This window comes from Athene cunicularia, assembly GCF_003259725.1.
Source record: "Athene cunicularia isolate RWA chromosome 3 unlocalized genomic scaffold, athCun1 chr3_part1, whole genome shotgun sequence".
In the NCBI taxonomy this organism is placed as follows: domain Eukaryota; kingdom Metazoa; phylum Chordata; class Aves; order Strigiformes; family Strigidae; genus Athene; species Athene cunicularia.
This window is the reverse complement of record NW_020799097.1, coordinates 46,065,066-46,084,867: the sequence shown is the minus strand read 5'-3', so window position 1 is coordinate 46,084,867 and position 19,802 is coordinate 46,065,066. Positions and strand designations below refer to the sequence as shown.

Genomic DNA, 19,802 nt, shown 5'->3' with positions numbered 1-19,802 from the left:
TCAAATTTCCGAATTTAGTGTAATGAAAAATAACAGTAATGAACATATCCTATATCAGAGAACTGTTTAAAGATTCTAGTTAAAAATTGTTTAATGACATAACACAAGGGTCCATTTCAGACCAGTTTTAGTCTGTACTGGAATCTGCAATGTTGAAATACTTTCAAGGCAAATTGCCTCAGAACCACAGGTTTGCATACCTGACTGTATCATACATTTTGTATACAAAAAAACCTATTCATTTTGATGACATACAATTCCAAACACTTATCTTGAAGCAAACCTCAAAACTTTCATTGATGCTATTCAACCTCTTTTGATTTGAATGCTGTTCACATATGATAATTAATTTGTCTCTGGGACAGAAATGTGCAGAGGAAAAAAGCTTTTGCAGATATCTTTACTTTTATGCATCATCTTCTATAACCCTGTAAAAGATGTCTACGTAATTAAACATTCTAGTAGAATAAGCCATAAATACACCACTAGTAAGCCAGTCTGGCAGCTGACCAAACCAATACCAGGTGCTTTTTACCTTTATGTTCAGTATATTTAAGCTTCTCATAGATGGAGCAAGTTCAAAAGCTAACAAGTCACCCTGCCCACAGTTTAACTTTATAAATGTGCATTTTGAACTCCTAAAAAATGAAATTAGTGGTGGGAAACAGGTAAATGCATGAATGAACAGACATTTACCAGTTAGTGACAGATTAGAGACACTTTGTATTTTATTTCGAAATGTGTAGAAAAAAAGACATTTTTATGTATTGCTAAATTAAGTCAGGAAGTGCAGGATCAAGTGAGAATTCATTACAAAGTTTATTCTAGTCTGAAACATGCCCAGCTTTGGATTTAACATGAGGAAAGACTTTATTCATTATTTCATTGGGAATTTTTAAGTCAGCAGTAACAAGAAAAAACAGAGAAATTACAAGAAAAAAGATAGAAAAATATTAGATACAGATAATTCTACTAGTAAGAATAATAAAGTATTGAAATAGATTGATCTTTGACTTTTCTTCTAGTATTTTTGAAAAGCATGGCTTATTACCTGTAACAGAATTATCATTAATATATTCCTATAATTTTATTCTGACAAACAACAGCCATGGCATGTGCCAGTTCCATTGATCTTTACTTTTAAAAGCATTATATATTTCTTTCTATTAATTAAGAGGATAGTTATACAAAACCAATGATCAAATAGATACAAGACTGCTGAGAATACTCAGAAAAAAAAAAAAAAAAAAAAAGGCCTTTCCAAATTTAAGAAACAAATCTTTTAAGTTACTTGATAAGCTATACCATGTGTGCACGTGCATTTCTGCACAAGTGTGTGACAGAGATTAAAAGATACAAATATATTTGAATAGCAACACATTTAGGTTGTTATTGATATGAGGATAAACACATCTTTGATTATCCTCAGACCAGTAAAGAAATATGAAAGAACCATCAAAAATATGAATGAAATCTATTAGTATGTGAATCATGATAGAAAAGTCTCTTCAATAAAAGTAGGCCATTGAGACATTCTCAGGACTTCTGTGTATCATATTAAAAGTATATTCAGTTTTATGTCAAAGCCACAAGTTAATTTAGACTTTAGTAGAAATCATATCTATATGATTCTTATAAACATTTATACAAGCAAATCTTTTACCAGAAGAAGTCTGTATAAAGAAAACATGTATAGTCTGACGCAACATGGCAAATGATTTCAAATATTTCCACAGAATTTCTGGAGTCAGAAAAAGAACACAACCAGTTGTGCTGTAGTTACTCTTCTAAATTAATTTTATGATTTAGTTTCCTCATTATACAAATAAGTCAATATTTACTAAATAATAGAATGATTAAATATGATAGCATCCATTAAATAGTTTAAATTTGTTTTTCCAAAGCCCATGCAAAGAATCTTAAGAAATCCTAAAAGGAGTGAAATCTGATGGAAAATTTGGGTTTCACCACTAATCTCAGATGTGCTAAAGGATCGCCCTTTCCAGAGCAGTCCTGAGGAGCAGCCTAGAAACAAAGGAAAAACCATCCTAACTGAAGTCAATAGAATCCACACTTGGAAATTCAACTTGGAATATTCCAAAGACATGAGATGAAATTTTATACCTACTTTTATACCTATTTACTTTTTATCACATTAGAATACTAAAAGGTCAGATAATAAAAATTATATACTAATTAAAGAAACTTACATAATAATTACAGAAACCTACAGAAAACAACTTGAAACAAGAATTAAGACTGGGAACTCTCTGAATCATAAATAGGGAAACGTAATGTCAGAGTTACATTGATAGTTCTAAGTCTGTCATGATGGCTAAGTTGATGTGCATTTGGTGGAAAAGTGAGAGGAAGAAGAATGTAACACAAACACCATCAGAGCTTATAAACTTTGTGATCCCTAACTGCCTGATTTTACACCATTGGAAAGCAATTACTCTTCAGTGAGGTCTCTAAATGCTCAGAGATATACAAACCTGTCTTTGGCAAATTCTTGAGTTTCAGGTGTTTCAATACATTATTAAATGGCATTTAGCTATGTGGCTCAAGCAGAACACAGGCTTATCGCTAATATTTTTCTGAATAAGCTTTAGTCATTATCAACCAGTGAAAATAAAACAAATTCCCAGTTCAGTTTATATCAGAGTATTCTGTAACAGCAATTAATATCTGTGTAGAAGCGCTTTAATTCCTGATTGCATTTCTGACTCTAAATACATAATGAATAACAGTGAAATGGATGTCAAATTCTACAAAATCAACAACTCTGTTGATAATTAATTAATAAAATTACTTATTTTATTCCACTTATTTTATTCACAGCGCAGGAAGAAATTTGTTCAAAGATGTCATAGCATTTCTTTTACACCTTCCAAACTGACATCCTGTGAATGCTTTTCCTGTTTCTAAGGGTCAAATTATAAAAGCTTAGTAAGCACCTAACACTTGTCAAGATTATTAGGCCTTTACATTTCTTTTAAATTCTATCTGTATATCTGAGGTATCTAAAAGGCAAAAAACTGAAGTACATTTAAATGCTTGATCAACATAAAGGATCCATATAAAATATTAATCACAGTCTATATAGTCTATATACAGTCTATATTTAGACTGAATATTAGGAAGTATTTCTTTACAGAAGGGGTTGTTAGGTGTTTGAATGGGCTGCCCAGGGAGGTGGTGGAGTCCCCATCCCTGGAGGTGTTTAAGAGTCGGGTCGACATAGCACTGAGGGATATGGTGTAGTTGGGAACTGTCAGTGTTAGGTTAATGGTTGGACTGGATGATCTTCAAGGTCCTTTCCAACCTAATGGATTCTGTGATTCTGTGATATAAATACCTAGTTCCACTTAGACTTACAAAAAAAGCTAAGGGTCCAGAAGGCATGTTTTCCATGTACTTCTTGATCTTTTTATATCCTCAGGAGAAGTAGTGGTGTAAAGTATGGTCTTACACTGTTACCTAATAGATTTCTGCCTCACATCAGCAGCTTTGCTGAGAATGGCACTTTCTTTACAGCACCACAAAAGATGAAAAACATGCAAATAGCCCACACAACACAATTCCAATATTTATTATTCTATTATTTTATTTATCGTGGCCCCATGTTCTGATAAAGTATTGCTATTGATCTTGGAAACTATCTGAAGGTTTGAGATCAATTATACCTTTGATCAATACATAAAAATGATAAAAAATAAACAACTATAATGTGAGATGAACTGCTACAAATTTTAAATTTAAAAAGGTAAAAGTCAAAGACTGAAAATATTAATGCAAAAAGGAAGCGTGAAACAATGACTTACAAAACCAAGTAGCAGCTACAAGTAAAATAGATGCATACTTCACACACTTCCAAAATTCGTGAGTTCATTTACTTATTTAAAATTATTTACAGAACTGAACAATGTAACTTTTCAAGTACTATATGATGGGATCTATGAAGTGCAGTGCAAAAGAACTAGTAAATAAATTAAATTTCAAATGTTTCAAATTATCATGTTGAAGACACTACATACAAGTAAATTGAAAAGAAAAAAAAAAAAAAAGTGTTTTTCTCTAAAAAAGTTAATTTCCTAAAAATAAGGCAAAAATGAAATTAACTTTTAAAAATATTGTCACATAGTATCTAATGTCTGTAAAAACTTTAAACCTTATCAGCAGAAAAAAAAATAAAAATCTAATCATTACCTATGTTATGTGGCTCAATTAACATAATCTAGATAACAAACAGATTTTGCTGTTTTTCAAATTAAAATGTTTCTTAAAAAAAAAAAAAAAAGCCAGTGGAACTCTGTCAGCAAAGATGTTAGAAATCACTCCAGGCCAAAGTGGAAAACAATATCTTTCAAAAAATTTGGATACTAAACAGGTCCTAATGTACAATACGTTTTAAAATAAACCCCATAATCCCCTCCTGATAGATTTAATTCCAATTAATTAGCAGAAACTCACTAAAACTTATTAATGAAAGTTTACTTATATGAATGTAATTGTGATTTTCATGAACTGAAATGAGGCTAGAGAATAGTGGCAATGGAAGGAAAAAAGAAACAACCAACAGGACTAATTAGCTACATGAAGGCACAGAAACTGGTAAAGTTACTAAGAAGGTGTTGAGGGTTTTTTATGATATTCATAAAATATATTCTTTGAAAATGTAGAAATGAAACAATGCACATTAATAATGAACGAATCTTAAATGAACAACACACAAACAGAGAGAGAGAGAATTGTGATTTAGTTTTTGTTTTGTCAGGATTTGACATGATCCCATATAATATTAGCACCAACAGGGAAATAAGGAGGACATGATTTAGACATTTACAATGTGGCATTATCATTGGGAAACAATGTAGTATGTGTAATTTTGAAAGAGACTTAATATGGCCGTGTATTCAGTCTACAGAATATTAACAGAAACACCACTGTTGCTCTCCGACTTGTGTTTACAATAATATTTGGTTTCATACCTCCACACAATTTTAGTAACAGAAATAAACGTTAGAAGGTTTTATTATCTTCACAAACATATACAAAAAAGTAACTAAATATTGATATTCATACCGTCATAAATCCATCCAGCAAACCTGAATCAGGCTTAGGAGGTGCTTGCAATCTCTCCATAGACCACTTTTCAATGATAGATGACACCTGGGTATTTTCTGTGTTTAGAATTCTGAATCCAGTCATATTAACACCGCTATACCGATAGGGTTCCACATCCAAGGCAAAGAGATCCTGAAAAAGAATGACCATCACATACATCTTTTAATATACTGCAATTCATATTTCAATTGTTATACCATCTCCTCAAATGAGAGTACTGAAATTTGCGGGAGTAACGCTGCTATATGTGCTAGGAAGTATGCTCTGTTTATCTGGGGGCCTGTGTCTGAGCAAGCAACTCAGCTGACCCTATAGTGGAAATAATCTAATTCACAGAGGAAAAAACAGCTTCAACTGTCTTTTTTTACAAAAAAAAAAATATATATATATATAAATATATTTAGGAAACACTACATCCAGTTGCAGAACTGTATCTACTAGTAGTTAGACTTAAATACTAGATTAGGCTTAAATATTATTAATTGCTAAAAATATTATTATTAATTGCTATTTCTTTGGCTTAACAGAACAGACTTCAAATCCTAAAATAAACAAAAGAGTTTCCTAGCACCTTCACTCTGTATGAAACCCGAACATGTTGATCTTCGGATGATAAATTGGGGTGGAGAGAGAAAATGTACATGACTTTAAATTTGACCAAAAGCATTTTTCACACCTATTAATCATAGTTCCAAACATGGACATATCTTTAACTAGGAATTTATCTTTACAAGAATAACCTTTGCCAATTAATGTATTTTCATTACATATGTGTGTGTGTATTTAATCCCCCAACACACACAGAGGCAATTAATAAAAAGAAGAAAATTTAATTTTATGTCAAGAAAATAAACTCAAGATTATCCCAATTCTTGGACAGGACCCTTAGAAACAATGTAAAACCAGTACTTGACTTCAGAAAACTCGGGGGGGGTGGTGGGAAATCATGAAGAAGAAAACAGTCATGACTCACAAGACCTAGATATGTGCATTATAAATGAAATAATGAAATTTCATTTGGTTTAATTTGTTTCCTTTTAAATATTTTTTTAAGTGACATAATCAAGGTTATACATTACTGTCCTATAATGTCATTTTAGTTATATTGAACATAGAAATTCTCCACGTAATTCATACTTTGTTGTTCATCTCATTTCCAAATTATTTTTTCCTGGCAGTTTATTACAAATTTACATGACATGGTAACGTTAGGTGCAACACTTGCCTGAATCCATTTTGTTTACTGGCTAAAGCTGAAACATTAAATAATGTACTATGGAATACCGGAATATAATTTAATATTCATTGTTAACATCAACAAACCCACAAATATATCAACCAATTATCAATCACTACCCATTATTAACTAGTAATTATGATACCATTTTCCATATATAATACCTAAGATATGCATGTGTCAAAATGCTTTTAGATTATTTATTTACAAATAACTCAAGTCCTCTTTCTAAAGAAATAAAAATTTTATTGCAAAGGAAAGGCTGAACATAGCTAGAACTATGTTATATCTTTCCCTTTCAAAATTCTCTGGTTTTAGTATGAAAAAAGTCAGAACATCAGATGTAATTATTTAATCCAAACGCATTCATGTTTACACTGGAATATAATAAATATACACAACAATATCATGCACAGGTTGGTGTAATAATGAACTACTGCATTAGACCCTGAATCAATCTAAAGGAGAATACACAGAAGATTGCTGTAAACAGTGACTGGAAAATTTATCTGACAGGACTTTCACCATGTAAGTTAAGAAGTAATTAACATATCAAAACAACTAAATTCTGATGTAAGTACCAAAGCTACATTGCAAAATCAAAATCTATCTACTGATTGTGCACACTAAATTATCCTTTGATAGCTCCAAGCTCCAATACTTCTCTCTCCTAGAAAACCCTAATCTTCTAATAAGGAAATGACGGAAAATCCTGATTTTAAATATAGATTTAAGAGTAAAAATTAAATGCCAGTGGACAGCATATTACTCAAGGAAACAATTTTCACCAACAGCAAAATGAAAATTTTTAAAAAAAAAAAAAAAATCCCTGGAAATATCTAGAATCCATTTTGATAGATTACTGAGGGAAATTCTACTGCATACAATCCTAAATCTGTAAATGACAGGACAATTTACCCTTCTAAAATCAGACAGGTAATTGTGCAAGGTACTTTGCCTTTACAGTTCTAATGAACTTCACAAGTTATTTTGCTCTCTACTCAACAAGTTATTTCCATGCTAATACTTTCCATGAACTTCTGTTTTATGTTTTGGAGGTGAACTTTCCATTCTACCACAGATCCATTTTCTAAGGACGTAAACTTGTACGTGACTTTAAACATAGGTCATTTGAAGCATGGTTTTACCAAGGCACATCTGTCTTATTCTTGAAATGATATGTATTTTAAGAACCTTGGTGAACTACACAAAGTTGAATACAATGGAAAACAGAGAAATGGGCACAGCTGTAGTTTCTAGAGTACTCTTTTGTCAACTTTTAAACTTTTTTTTTTGGCTAGGTTGTGCTGAGAGCAAAAAAGTCTTCACATACATGTTTGTTATGTTTTGTAAGAACATTTACATTTTAAATGTTGATTTATTGCAAATGTTAAATTAAATGGTTCCGAGAATGATTAAATTTCTTCTTAGTTACTTTTGCAATGGCCACCAGAGAATAGTGCTTCATTCACATGCCTAAAATGCTCACATGGACTGTTAAATAAAACATTATTAATATTCACACCAAATTATTGAGGAATCATAGGACAACAAAGAATTACCTTGTAAAATGTTGTGTTAAAAATATGGAATATACGAGTAAGTTTAAAATGTCATAATCTTCACATACAAATAGCAAAAAGAGAAAAAGGACAGAATTCATACTTTAAATAACTAATTATTTATTATATACTTAACCCCGCTTGAAAGTTAAAAACTGCTGTGCTAGAGAGACAGTTGTTTTTTTCAGGTTTATCAGTTTCCAGGGCACCACTGCTGAACAGTAATTAAAACATTCTGATGAGTTTTCACTAAAAGTAAGAAAACTCAAGAGAGAAAACATCTTGTACTCACACCCCATTCCAAGGAGTCCTTTTTCACTTTGTCAGGAAATATAATTAAGGAACGTAACATCTTTGTTAGATGTCATCACTATGTTTTTATAAGCCACTTACCAGTGTGGTAAAGATATAGTGATAGTATTCTGTCATCATTCCCATAGCTAAAGCCTTGAAAAAATAAACAAAAGATTAATGTTTCTGAGGTCACATAATACATTTTTATCACACTTACTTGGCAAATGAAAAGCTGCAAAAGAACACTACTGGGATAAGACTATAGGGTTGGAATAATACTAAAATTAGGTCAAGCAAGTCGTTTCCTAGCAGTTAGAGCAGATTACAGACTATTAAAGGAATTTATGAACCAGATCTTCTGATAGAAAGAATATTATTAGACTGTTTAGTGCAGTAAATGTGAAAGAGGCTTATAGTTTTACATATTAATGGATGCATTATGTTACCACACAAAATTTGAGTCGACAATATTTTCATTCATTATTGAACCCTTCCCTTAAAAAGAATAACCTAATAGAAATATTTTTTTCTCTCTATTTTGATGAACAACTCTACGCATTTAAAAGAAGGACCCTAGCTTATATTATACATGCGTACATTTTTCAACCATGGAAGAAAATACTCTTGACTCAAGTTTTGAAACAGATACATACTACTTCATAGGAGTATTCATAATAGTAGTCTATAAACTCAGATATCTACCAAGTACCTTCATTTGTCTCCCTAGCTATGTAATACTAAATAGGGTTGGATCAACTGTTGAATTTTTACTTTTCTCTTAACAACATAAGAACAAATATTTGTAGATACAATTTTAAAGGAATAAACTATGGATGTCTCATCACTCTTAATTAATAAGAGCATTTTCACCTTAAAAGCATGCATCTTCATGCTCTGCACAGAAGTTGCCTTAGACTAGCATGATTTATTCAATCATTTTAGTATCTACAGTGATTTTTACCTAATTTTACCACTGTAAAAAAGCCACACAAGTAAACAGTATTTTCTTCCTTTCCAGGAAGAAAATACTGTTCAATGGAATTCTTTGCCAAGTCTCTACCAGATCCTTAAACACACTGAAGACAACAATTATAAAATTACCACAATACCTGAATTTATATACAAAAGAACAATCCGAGTTCTGAGGGCTGTGGGAGCCTTTTTACTTATGGCATTGTCTGAAAAATTATGAAATTACTAGTCTATATGTTCTTTTCCAAAGAAAAGTTAAAATATTAGCTACAGACCAGATTTTATATTTTAGAAAAAACTTTGCCAAAACCAGAAACAACACTTTTCCAAAGAATGCCTATACCTGTGTATTTAGAATTCCACAATAATATTTAGTATACAGTATAGTGTGCCAATAGCAATTTAAATTCTCTTAAACACAGGAAAACCATTATCTCATGAGAAATAATACAATTTCAATAGAAACAACTACAAACATCAGTAGCTTTTTAAAGAACTCTTTTGTTGTCATTTTCAAGTAAACCCAAGGTATCTTCCTCTGTATATGTAACACATTTGCAGTCACCTATATTTTAACTGCTTAGAATCAGGTCTTCCATACTCCACAGAATCTACACAAGAACATGCTATGCATTTCCTGGTTCTGCTATGTACCACTGTTATCTCTTTTCCAGCTCTTCTTTCTTTCATTTTGAGATGTGAAGAAAAAAAAAAAACTCATTCTTTTTTGTCATGTCTCTACTCTTATTATTCCAGTACTTCCCTAACATTTTAAAACATGTCTGCTTTCCCAGGTTGTCTTGTGATATAGTTACTACTGATATTTGCCTTAATTTAATTATGCTCATCTGAATGATGGTTTGGTTTTTGTTTTTTTTTTTCCTTTTCATGATGTATTTTTGGCCAGAAAATATAATAGTTACTATTTCACTGGCCTTTCAGGTACTTTGCTTTCTTTATTTCTAACTTGTTTTCTCTTCTACCAACTTCACTGTTAATCTTTCTAATAATCCTCTCAAGAAGAAATCCCTTGTCATGTCTCCCCAAGTTCATCCCTTTATTACCAGAAAATATTGGTTAATTAATAATTCGCAAATGAATACATAAATATTTTTTTAATTATTTTTCATCAAACACTTGCAAGCACTGTATCTGGAATAATATCACTAAATAATAAGTACAGTCTTAATATCTTTTGTGTCAATTTTGACAGCAAGAGCTCATATCCAGCTGCAGAAATATTAATTTTAGACATATTTAAAGCATTTCGATATTGGAGCTGAACGGAAAGCTAAAGGTCTACAGAAACTCTATAAAGATCTAAACATGAAAGAATTGTTCCTGTATCTTTCTTCTATAACATTTAGGATGAGCAAATAGTTTTATCAAACAGTTTAAAGTTTGATTTGGAGAGGCTGAATGCTTACTCTTGGGTCCTGGGACATGATTAAAGATACAATGCTTTTAATTTTTTTCACATTTCCCTCTATTCATATGTTTTTCACAACATTGTATACGGTGCATGATAAGTTTCCTTTCATCTAAAAACTACTAGATATATTATAATGTACTTTGATGGACTTATCATTAGCACTGCAAGTTCATATTGCCATCAACACATTTTTAATCTGTATTTTTAAGGTGTTAAAAGAAATATATGTATAATGATTTGGGCTAAACAGAATAACCAGATTCACTTATGCGTAGCAAAGAGAAAAAACCACAGCCAGAGGTTTATAATTATTAGAAATTCATAAAAGCCTGTAAATCAATGAACACTAAAGCAAAGATTGATAGTATGCATGTATGTTTACTAGCAGTTTTAATTGTACCTGCAACAATACCCCTAAGTACCTTTAATGAGACATATTTTCAAATCTTAAATACATTTTGTTTTCAATTTAAACCATACAATCTGCTAACAAACATAATAGAAGCATGAATTGAAGTCACTAAAAGCTATGCGTTAGAAATTCAGAATATTGTTTTCATTTAGATAATCTTCCTATCCTCCTTATCGCAAGTCATAGTTCAATTAATGAATATGGACAAAATGGCCTCTGAGCATAAAGAATTCCCAGTATTTGGAGCTAGGTCATTAAACTAAAGAAGACTCACAGAAACTTGTCTTCTATGCATATTTTAGGGTTGCAGTAACTTTTTTTTTTTTTTTTTTAATGAGCTACATCCTTTGTGTACCACTACATTGCCACCTTCTCTTGGAAAACATCAGTGGAATTTGCTTCTGCACTATTTGGGATTCTGCTGTATCTCCCCTACTTATCTTACTTGTACATAATAAAATAAACACTTTCAAAGTACCTACCCAAATGTATTCAGGTGTTTTGTTGTCCTCTTAGGAGTGTGAGGAGAATATGGCTCTAAAACATATCTATTAGTTCTGTCCTCTCAATGGAACACATTAATGTGGTCTGTTGGTAACATACCATTCAAATATCACTACACAATCTAGAGGCTTCAATTTTAAATTAAAATAAACTTTGTTATATCAAATCACACTAAGCAAGCATTTAAGCAAGCATTTAAAATCCAATGGTTAATGCATCAATGCTCCAAAGTGAAAGACTGATATACCTTAACTCCTGTCCATGAACCGATTAATCTGTTTCTTAAAAAACCCAAAAACTTAATGACAGCAGCTAACCAATTAGAGTCATCAATAAAATTATCTCTGAAATCCTTGCCTGATTTTCAGTTAGGCCTCAATAAAAGTTAGGCCTCAATAAAAGTGTTAAATTCAATTTAGCCTGCTTGTTACTTTTATTTATTAGGGATGAAAAAGATTAGGCCATCTAAAGCAAAATGAGGATTACCTGTTTCAAGATGCCTGCTGCCATTTCATGGCTGCAGTCAAAGATTACATGGAATTCTTTGCCTCTTTTCATCTCCTTTAGCAATGGCTTTGCATCTTTTGTGTCAGCTGGTAACTGACGGATTTTTAGTCTCAGGTTGTATCGTGATGGAGCCTTGATGAGCTCTTGTAATCGAATAAGGCCTTAAAGAAAACAGAGGAGTCAAAAGAGAATAAAATTATCAAAACAAGAACCTGAACTGCTAGTAGGACAAATTGCTATAAACATTTAAATTTTCCTGAATTTTTCTCCCTTCTCAGTATAACTGATACACAAAAATCTTATTAAAAAGAAAAATAAAGAAAAAAAAAATTACCTGCATTCCCAATACTTTCTTATCACAAGTCTTTCTCCTTCCTTACAGCTGTCTATATAAGCAGCCACACTTAGGATTACCTTAAGACAGACAAATCTTCCTTTAGTATTTTCATACAACTAAGACATTCCTCTTCATGGAATGTATCTAATTATTCTAATTCAATTAAAGTGATATCCCAGACTAATAGTTTGTAGTCAGACTAGCCAGTCTCTTAACTAATCTATTGGGTTTATACACAAAGTTGTGAATCATTTCAACACTGTAGAACAGTCTCACGTAATTCACCAGAGTATTACTTTTATTTTTTTTCTTGATTATATAGGTAACAAAACCTATATATGCAGCAGCAAAGAGACTGAATAAATGACTCATGCCATTGCATTCATTTTCAACAGCCTCCAATTTTACTATGGAATTAGATGCAGTTACATTTTTCCAAAAATCTTATTGTTCATATCAGCATAACAGTGTGTAGCGTGGTTTACAGGTCGCTGATTGGTCTGTGACCAATATTAAATATTAGGTTGTTTAACTGTATTAATGACAGAGTAAAAACATATCTCCTATAAAGTAGCAGTTTATTTCTGTGTTAGCAAAGAAAAATATGTATACATTTTATACTGTGCTACCTTCCTTCCTGAATTGGAGCATGTTCCATTTAGTGGCAGTAACAAGGGTTACTCTTCATCATTTTGTTTGCAGTACACTTATACAATACACCCAGCTGCCAAAAAATGGAAACTCTTCTTAGGATTTCATTTATGGCAGGATCCAGACATAAATGCAATTAATTGCTTCTAAAATCTTAAATAGTTCACTATATTTAAAAAAAAAAAAAAAAAAAAAAAAAAGGAAGTGTCTAATTCTTATTTAGTTATCATCCAGGCAGCACTATCTAGTATTAAAACCACTAGTATTTTATTTTATCTCTGTATATTCTTCCTAGTTACAACTGGATGTCAAAGCTGTCTTGATTTCAGGAAATGTCATAATGCAACATGGTGCCACACTACAGTATCAGTAAGAAATTGTGGTAACCTCTGACAGAGGATTTAATACAGTCCTTTTCCAACACATTGTTCTTTTAGTAACACAATGCTTAGAGATTTTAGTAACACAGTATTGGTATAATTTTTTCTTAAAGCTTTTAGATTGTAAAAAACTTAGTTCTAATAATTTCCAGAAAAAGCAGACCAGCAGAGAATATAACCAAACTATAAAATCTGTCTCCTTTATTTCATCATTCCCCTGTTTTGACCCTGAAAAGGATCCACATTATTTTCTTAATACTTTCTGGAACAGGAATTATAGTTTAGTATATAAAACCTTCTTAAATTAAGACAATGTGTAGAGATCTGGCAGAGGATCCTAATAGACATTTTAGGCCTAAAAGCAGAGTGGGGAAGGACAAACTTGCTAGTGAATTTAGGAATTTTTTCTTCACTCAAAAGTCTATGTCACAGATCCAATATCTCAAATTTCATCACAATTCTCAGTAATACCCCATCACATACAAACATTCTTAACAATGCGTATATATTGTTCAAACTGAGACAATTGTTACCTATAACTAAATAATCTCTTAAATTATCTTCTAAAAACATTTCTATAGGAACTTCATTAACAGCTAAAATACTGTGAAAAACTAAATCCAGTAATTCAGATAGGGCTGACATTTTCCATGCAACATGATAAAGTGAAAAATGTTAACGGTCTTTAAACCATGACATAACAGCATATCAAAATTTAAAGTCAGAGTAAAATGTTCTAACTCAAGAGGGGTTAAAAACAATTCCAAGTGTTCCAGATTATTTGTTATTTTTTGTTAAAAGAAGATAATTGGAAGCTTTTATCCAGCACGAATAACTTGTAAATCATTTTGACTCCTACTACATTATATTTAGCAAGTCTAATTTTAGACTTGTCCTGCTTTCTTTGCTTCATTTTGTTTTGCTTGTCCTGCTTGGAAAAGGAAATAAAAGCCACCATTGAAGAATCACAGAAACATCACTATATTTACTGACAATCTTTTATAGAGATGCTGAGGACAGAACAGATATGGAAACTGAAGTACTTTCTCATGACTAGACATGGTCCCTGTTTACTAAAACAGAAAAGTGATACCTAGGGTATATGTAACTGCGGAGCAAATGGCAGATGTTAAGTCTATATGATTGTGAAAATAGTACTTTTAGAAGCTAATTCAAAATTTTTTAATTGCCATATTTACCTCAAAGGCTATAACAACATAACACAAATTATTGTACTTAAGGGAAGCTTAAACTGATTTAATAATTGATTTCTATATAATCTTGAATAAATATACTTAAAATCTATACAGCAGAGGTGTCTTTTCTAGCTTAAAAGTTTATATAATTATTGCATATGAATATAATTTTCAGATGATCTGAGACAATTACATGAAAGTAAAGCTTTGAAATGAGCAACATAGCATGCCCCATAACCATTAAGCATCTTATAAAAATTACTGACAATACCATGTAACAAAACCCCTTAGGACTGTCCCCAGGCCTTTATTATTTCCTTAAGACTAAGTAAAATAAAGCAACTAGAATGTATGCCCTTGTGGTCAACAAATTTAGATTATTTCAGACTGAGGGAAGGACCACATTTCAAAGCAAAGTCTTTCTCAAAGGCAAAGTCCTGCCAGTTGCTCTCTTACTCTGTTATTCATGCACTTCCACTTACGAACTACAAATCACAGGATGGGACAGGTAGAATGACACACTCTGACAGAAAAAAAAAAAAAAAAAAAAAAAAAAAAAAAAGGAGACAGACAGAAAGTCTTTCTAAATAGCCACATTATTTCAAATCAGAGAGTGTTGCAAAATGTGTTGCCATAGAACAGACAACAGTATTCAAAGCTGATATATGAGCTGTCAGCATGTGAACTAGAGACATGCATCTATCTGAACTACTGACATCACACTTAAGAGCAAGAAGACAGGAGAAAAATTACAGATTTGGGGAAAGAGTACAAGAATCTGAACATACAGACATTTTCAGGACCTTGTATCCCTGAAGTATTCAGATATTAATAGGATCTGGTAAGAGATGTATTTTAACCTTCAAGTAATATTTAGTGGAAAAAGTTCTATGTCACACTGAACATTTGCCATGAACCTTCAATCATTTCTTTCAGCAAACCATTACAACTAGAAACCACTATGAGTAAAGGAGAGTAAGACAACATGAAACTCTTAAACACAGCTTTATGTCACAGATATATGGTAGGAATGAGATTATAATCCATTTCACAAAACAAGTATTGATGTTCCCATGGGAGAGCATTAACTACCAAAGATGAGAAGTTCACAATTTGCTCAAAACATCACACCCATGAGATGTACAGAAAAACAGAAAGTTATTTAAAAAATGAAACATTACTTGTGAAATTATGCTAAAAGAGATTGAGTTTCAAAACTGCACTGCTGTTTGATTCTCAAATGGAGGCAATGATTGCAAAATATGCATCTTTTCAAAATGAGGAAAATCCAAACTGTGTCTCACCCACACAGTTGGTTTTGGATAGTAGCACGATGACTTCTCCCTCAGGATTTTTGTAAACTCTAATATATTTATTTGGCCTTTTTGTTTTTCCAGAGGCATAAAATTTTATTTAGGAAATTAGGAATTAATATTATAGACTATTCTTAAGTGCACTGTTATCCAAATCCATAGCTGGATTTGCTCAGTAGGAGACAAATAGATAGTATGATGTTAGTCTGACAGCCATGTGAGAGAGGAAACACCTGGGCTTTAGTTCCTGTTCTCATATTTCTATACTGAACCACTTTTCATAAACAGTGAGACAAAAGCAGCTTTATTCTAATGTGAAAGTTTTGGAATCAGAACCACTGCAGAACAAAACATTATGTTTGTGGAAGCAACTGTGAACCTAATTTAATTGTATAAGATAACGAAGTGATTCATGAAGTTCAAGTTTTCTGTACAAGTACCATACGGAGTATTTTTAAAACAGCAAGGGTTAAAAGGAAATCAGATTGTTCTTTCTTGACTTCAAACTGTTTGTTCTTTCAAAGAGTTGTTTACTTAGAAGGTTTCCTGATTTTCACTCATATTCTCAGGTGTTACACCAATCACATTTGTTACACTTCTGGAGACAGGATGGACAATTAAGATTGTCAAGAAACATTAAGGTGGGATGGAAGGAAGGGAAAAAGGGAGGGTGTTTTGTGGCAAGTCTGCAAGTTCCAAAATTTTAGTAAACAATGTAGGACATTAAAAATTGACAGGTCCTTTGATCTAACCCCATTTCTTGCACCAATGTAATACAGTTTCAGTCTTTTACTGTAGGTCTAAGGTTTGTTATAAAATGACAAGGGTTTTGTAGCCTATAGGAACTTGTGAAGGAAATATCTCACAATACTCTTATGAATTAAACATCTACTCTATGGCTGACAAAAAACTGCAGGGGGTGAGAGCCAACAATTCAAAAACTTTCTTCCAAGCTTTCTTATGTTTCAGAGCATTATCCAAGAAGGCAAGCAAAGTGTGCATCACTTCATGCTCTCCTCAAGAGCCTAAATGGGCTGTTTAAGAATTAAAAAAATAAAGTCCTCCTCTTCATAAATCTTATCATGATTGGACTACCCCAGAGAAAGAAAAAAAGCCCAAAATTTGAAATAGAAGATTTACAGATGCAGAAACTAATATCAGAGTAATTAAAAACTGTCAAGGAGAACACTATGTTAAGTATAGTGTTTGCTTGCTAGGTTACCTATATATCTGAGAGAGAAGCATTGAGCAATAAAGTACCACACTGTGAAGGCAGTACAAAAGCTGTAGAAGCTACTGGAGAAACCTGAATGTGAGAAGCGGGGAAGAAAGCCTGTGAATGCACACCTGTAGTGCACTGACTGGACCTCAGTGCTGGGGCAGTACAGATGTGAATGCAAGCAAATGAAGAAATATTTATGCCTTCAATAACTGCCAGGACACAGAAATAGTAATCAATGAGCTTTCTCAAAACATATCTTAAGATAAAACTAATGCAAAACACAAACTAATTCCAGGTGTCTCAAAGCTAGTTTTTCTCCTGTCCTCATCACTATGAAATAAGAACAGCAACCTTGAGCTTTTAATGTGTAGTATTGTTGCTCATACCTTCTAGATGTAGCAGAGTATTTAATTTTAGTAATAGTCATAGTTAACACATACTTCTATTTTTAAGATTTTAACATATATTTTTCATTGTGTTTCCAACCAACAGCATTTATTAAGTTCAGATGAATTATGCAGGGAACAAAACATGTTCCAGTCCACTAAATGACTCACTTCAGTAGCTTACCAGGCCACTCGTTACACAGAATATTTGTTCATCATCATCCATACTTTAAATATAAATCCTTGCTGGCACTAGTTCAACGGTTTCCAGCTTGCTAGGCTCTCACGGGAATGATTTTGGAAAACAAAACCCCCTCACTAGCCAGGGCCACCACCTTCTGCTCAGAGCCCTCTAGAGTGCATGGTGTGGGCAGCTACCAAGAAGCTGTGTCACAGGTGGCAAGTACCACTACCACAGTCACCCTACAGCTCTGCAGAGAAACACCTCGCAGAACAAAAAAATCAGATAGTGCTGAGTATACCTCTCTCTCGTACTTTTTATTTCTATGTCACAGCACTGATGGATAAAGTGTTGGGAAGCATCATTTCCTCATTCAGGCATTAGTGGGAACTGAGACTGAGTCAAGGCATTCCAGGCCTGGATCACACTTAAAAAACAGGTTCTTTCAGATATAAGTCAAAGACTGAAAGTTTCGTTCCACACTGCACCTAGTATTTTTGATGCAGTATTTTTGTTATATATAGTGTGTGTGAAGTGCAGTCTAGTTTTCCCTAAGCAAATAAATTCCCAGAGCAAAAGTGGCAGAATTAATCTGAGAACAACCTAAAAAACACAAACAAACCCAGAAACACCTTCCCCCAAAACCTAAAAAACACCATTTTCCTCTCCATTATGCCTAGATGAATGCACTGGTGCTGAAACATGTTGGAGATTATTGCCTGTATAAGGCACAGGGTACAAGGAGCTGCATTATGACCTGCCTAGCACCAGTCACAGCTAGTTCCTAAATAGCAGTGGAAAAATGCACCAGGTGCCAAAGGAAGGCAGCTCTGCTCAAAAGTATTGAAGAAGTACACCAGCCACCACTCAGGGCTAGAGACACCCTCTTAGAGGGAGGGACATTCTTGGCACAACACAGCCCAGCTGAGAGGGAGTCAGGCTGCAAACATGGACACCTCGCGTTGGGGCAAGGACACTCTGAGGGGCTGTAGTCTAGAACAACAGGTAAAACCATCACACACAAAGCAGCAGAGACCATTACACAAAATGGCATGAACCTACTGCTCCTCCCATTGGCTCCCAGCACAGACACCGATGGACTGCACATAACCTGTAGTGAAAATATGCAGTATTTTCTTTCTTCCTAAGGAGGGGAAAGGTATGTATTTATGTAACTGTGTCCTTTTTCTCACTAACAAAATGAGTGATCAGAAGCTTATGTTTAAAAGCAGTTAAATAAAACCCCTGATTCTGGGTTGTTTTGTCTGCAGTGTTTTACAACAATTATGAGCAGTTTAATTTTTCCCAAATTTTTCTATGTTAAACATTGAACAGTGGATTATTATTCATAACCAAAGGAAAAATTACAAGCACTGGAAAGATATAACCTAAAAGAACAAGCTCCTACATGTATGTTTCAGTACCTGGGTCTGGCTGTGGATGGTAACTGCTTCCCACTCCTGATCGTCACTGATCTTCTCTCCCCACCACACCCTAACTTCATGGTTTCCATAGAAAGAGTAGGTGCGATGGCCAGGAGATCAAAACATCACATGGTTGAGAAGTAACAAGGCAATCCACATATGAACAAAACGAATTCTGCCACTATCCTTATGGTAACAATCTGTGTTTGAAGTTCAGTTGTTCACAGCTACAGGACATCATATGTTTAAGACTTTTTGCAGTAAAACTAGTGCCTTCCAGTAACTAAAAATGAGCTTCACATTATTTAGTCTCTAACATATAGTCCTGAATACATAAGGTAAAGTTGGATAAATTCATTGTTTACTTTCATTTTCAGATGTTGCCAAAATATGTTCCGTCTATATTTTCATTTCTTCCTAATACTATTATGGCCCATTTGGATGAGTGAGATTCCCAAGACTCAAGAAAGTCTGCTTCTTCCTACTGTGTCTAGTAGTAAGGCCAAGGTAGTTTTAGGTCACAGAATCACAAAATCATCTAGGCTGCAAAAAGACCTTGAAAATCATCCAGTCCAACCGTTAACCTAACACTGACAGTTCCCAACTACACCATATCCCTCAGCGCTATGTCGACCCGACTCTTAAACACCTCCAGGGATGGGGAC

The 19,802-nt window shown here is 33.1% G+C and overlaps 1 protein-coding gene across 6 annotated transcripts in view; it reads right to left on the bottom strand.

Annotated features, from left to right (window-relative positions):
- Nucleotides 1–19,802, bottom strand: part of GRIK2 (glutamate ionotropic receptor kainate type subunit 2) — a 442,240-nt gene that overhangs the window by 250,142 nt on the left and 172,296 nt on the right. For all 6 annotated transcript variants that reach the window (XM_026844286.1, XM_026844289.1, XM_026844292.1 and 3 more), the window contains 3 exons: nucleotides 12,027–12,208; nucleotides 8,320–8,373; nucleotides 5,086–5,259 (listed from right to left, as the gene is read on the bottom strand). In XM_026844286.1, the coding sequence (XP_026700087.1) occupies nucleotides 5,086–5,259; nucleotides 8,320–8,373; nucleotides 12,027–12,208 (410 nt within the window). The remainder of the gene's footprint in view (nucleotides 1–5,085; nucleotides 5,260–8,319; nucleotides 8,374–12,026; nucleotides 12,209–19,802) is intronic.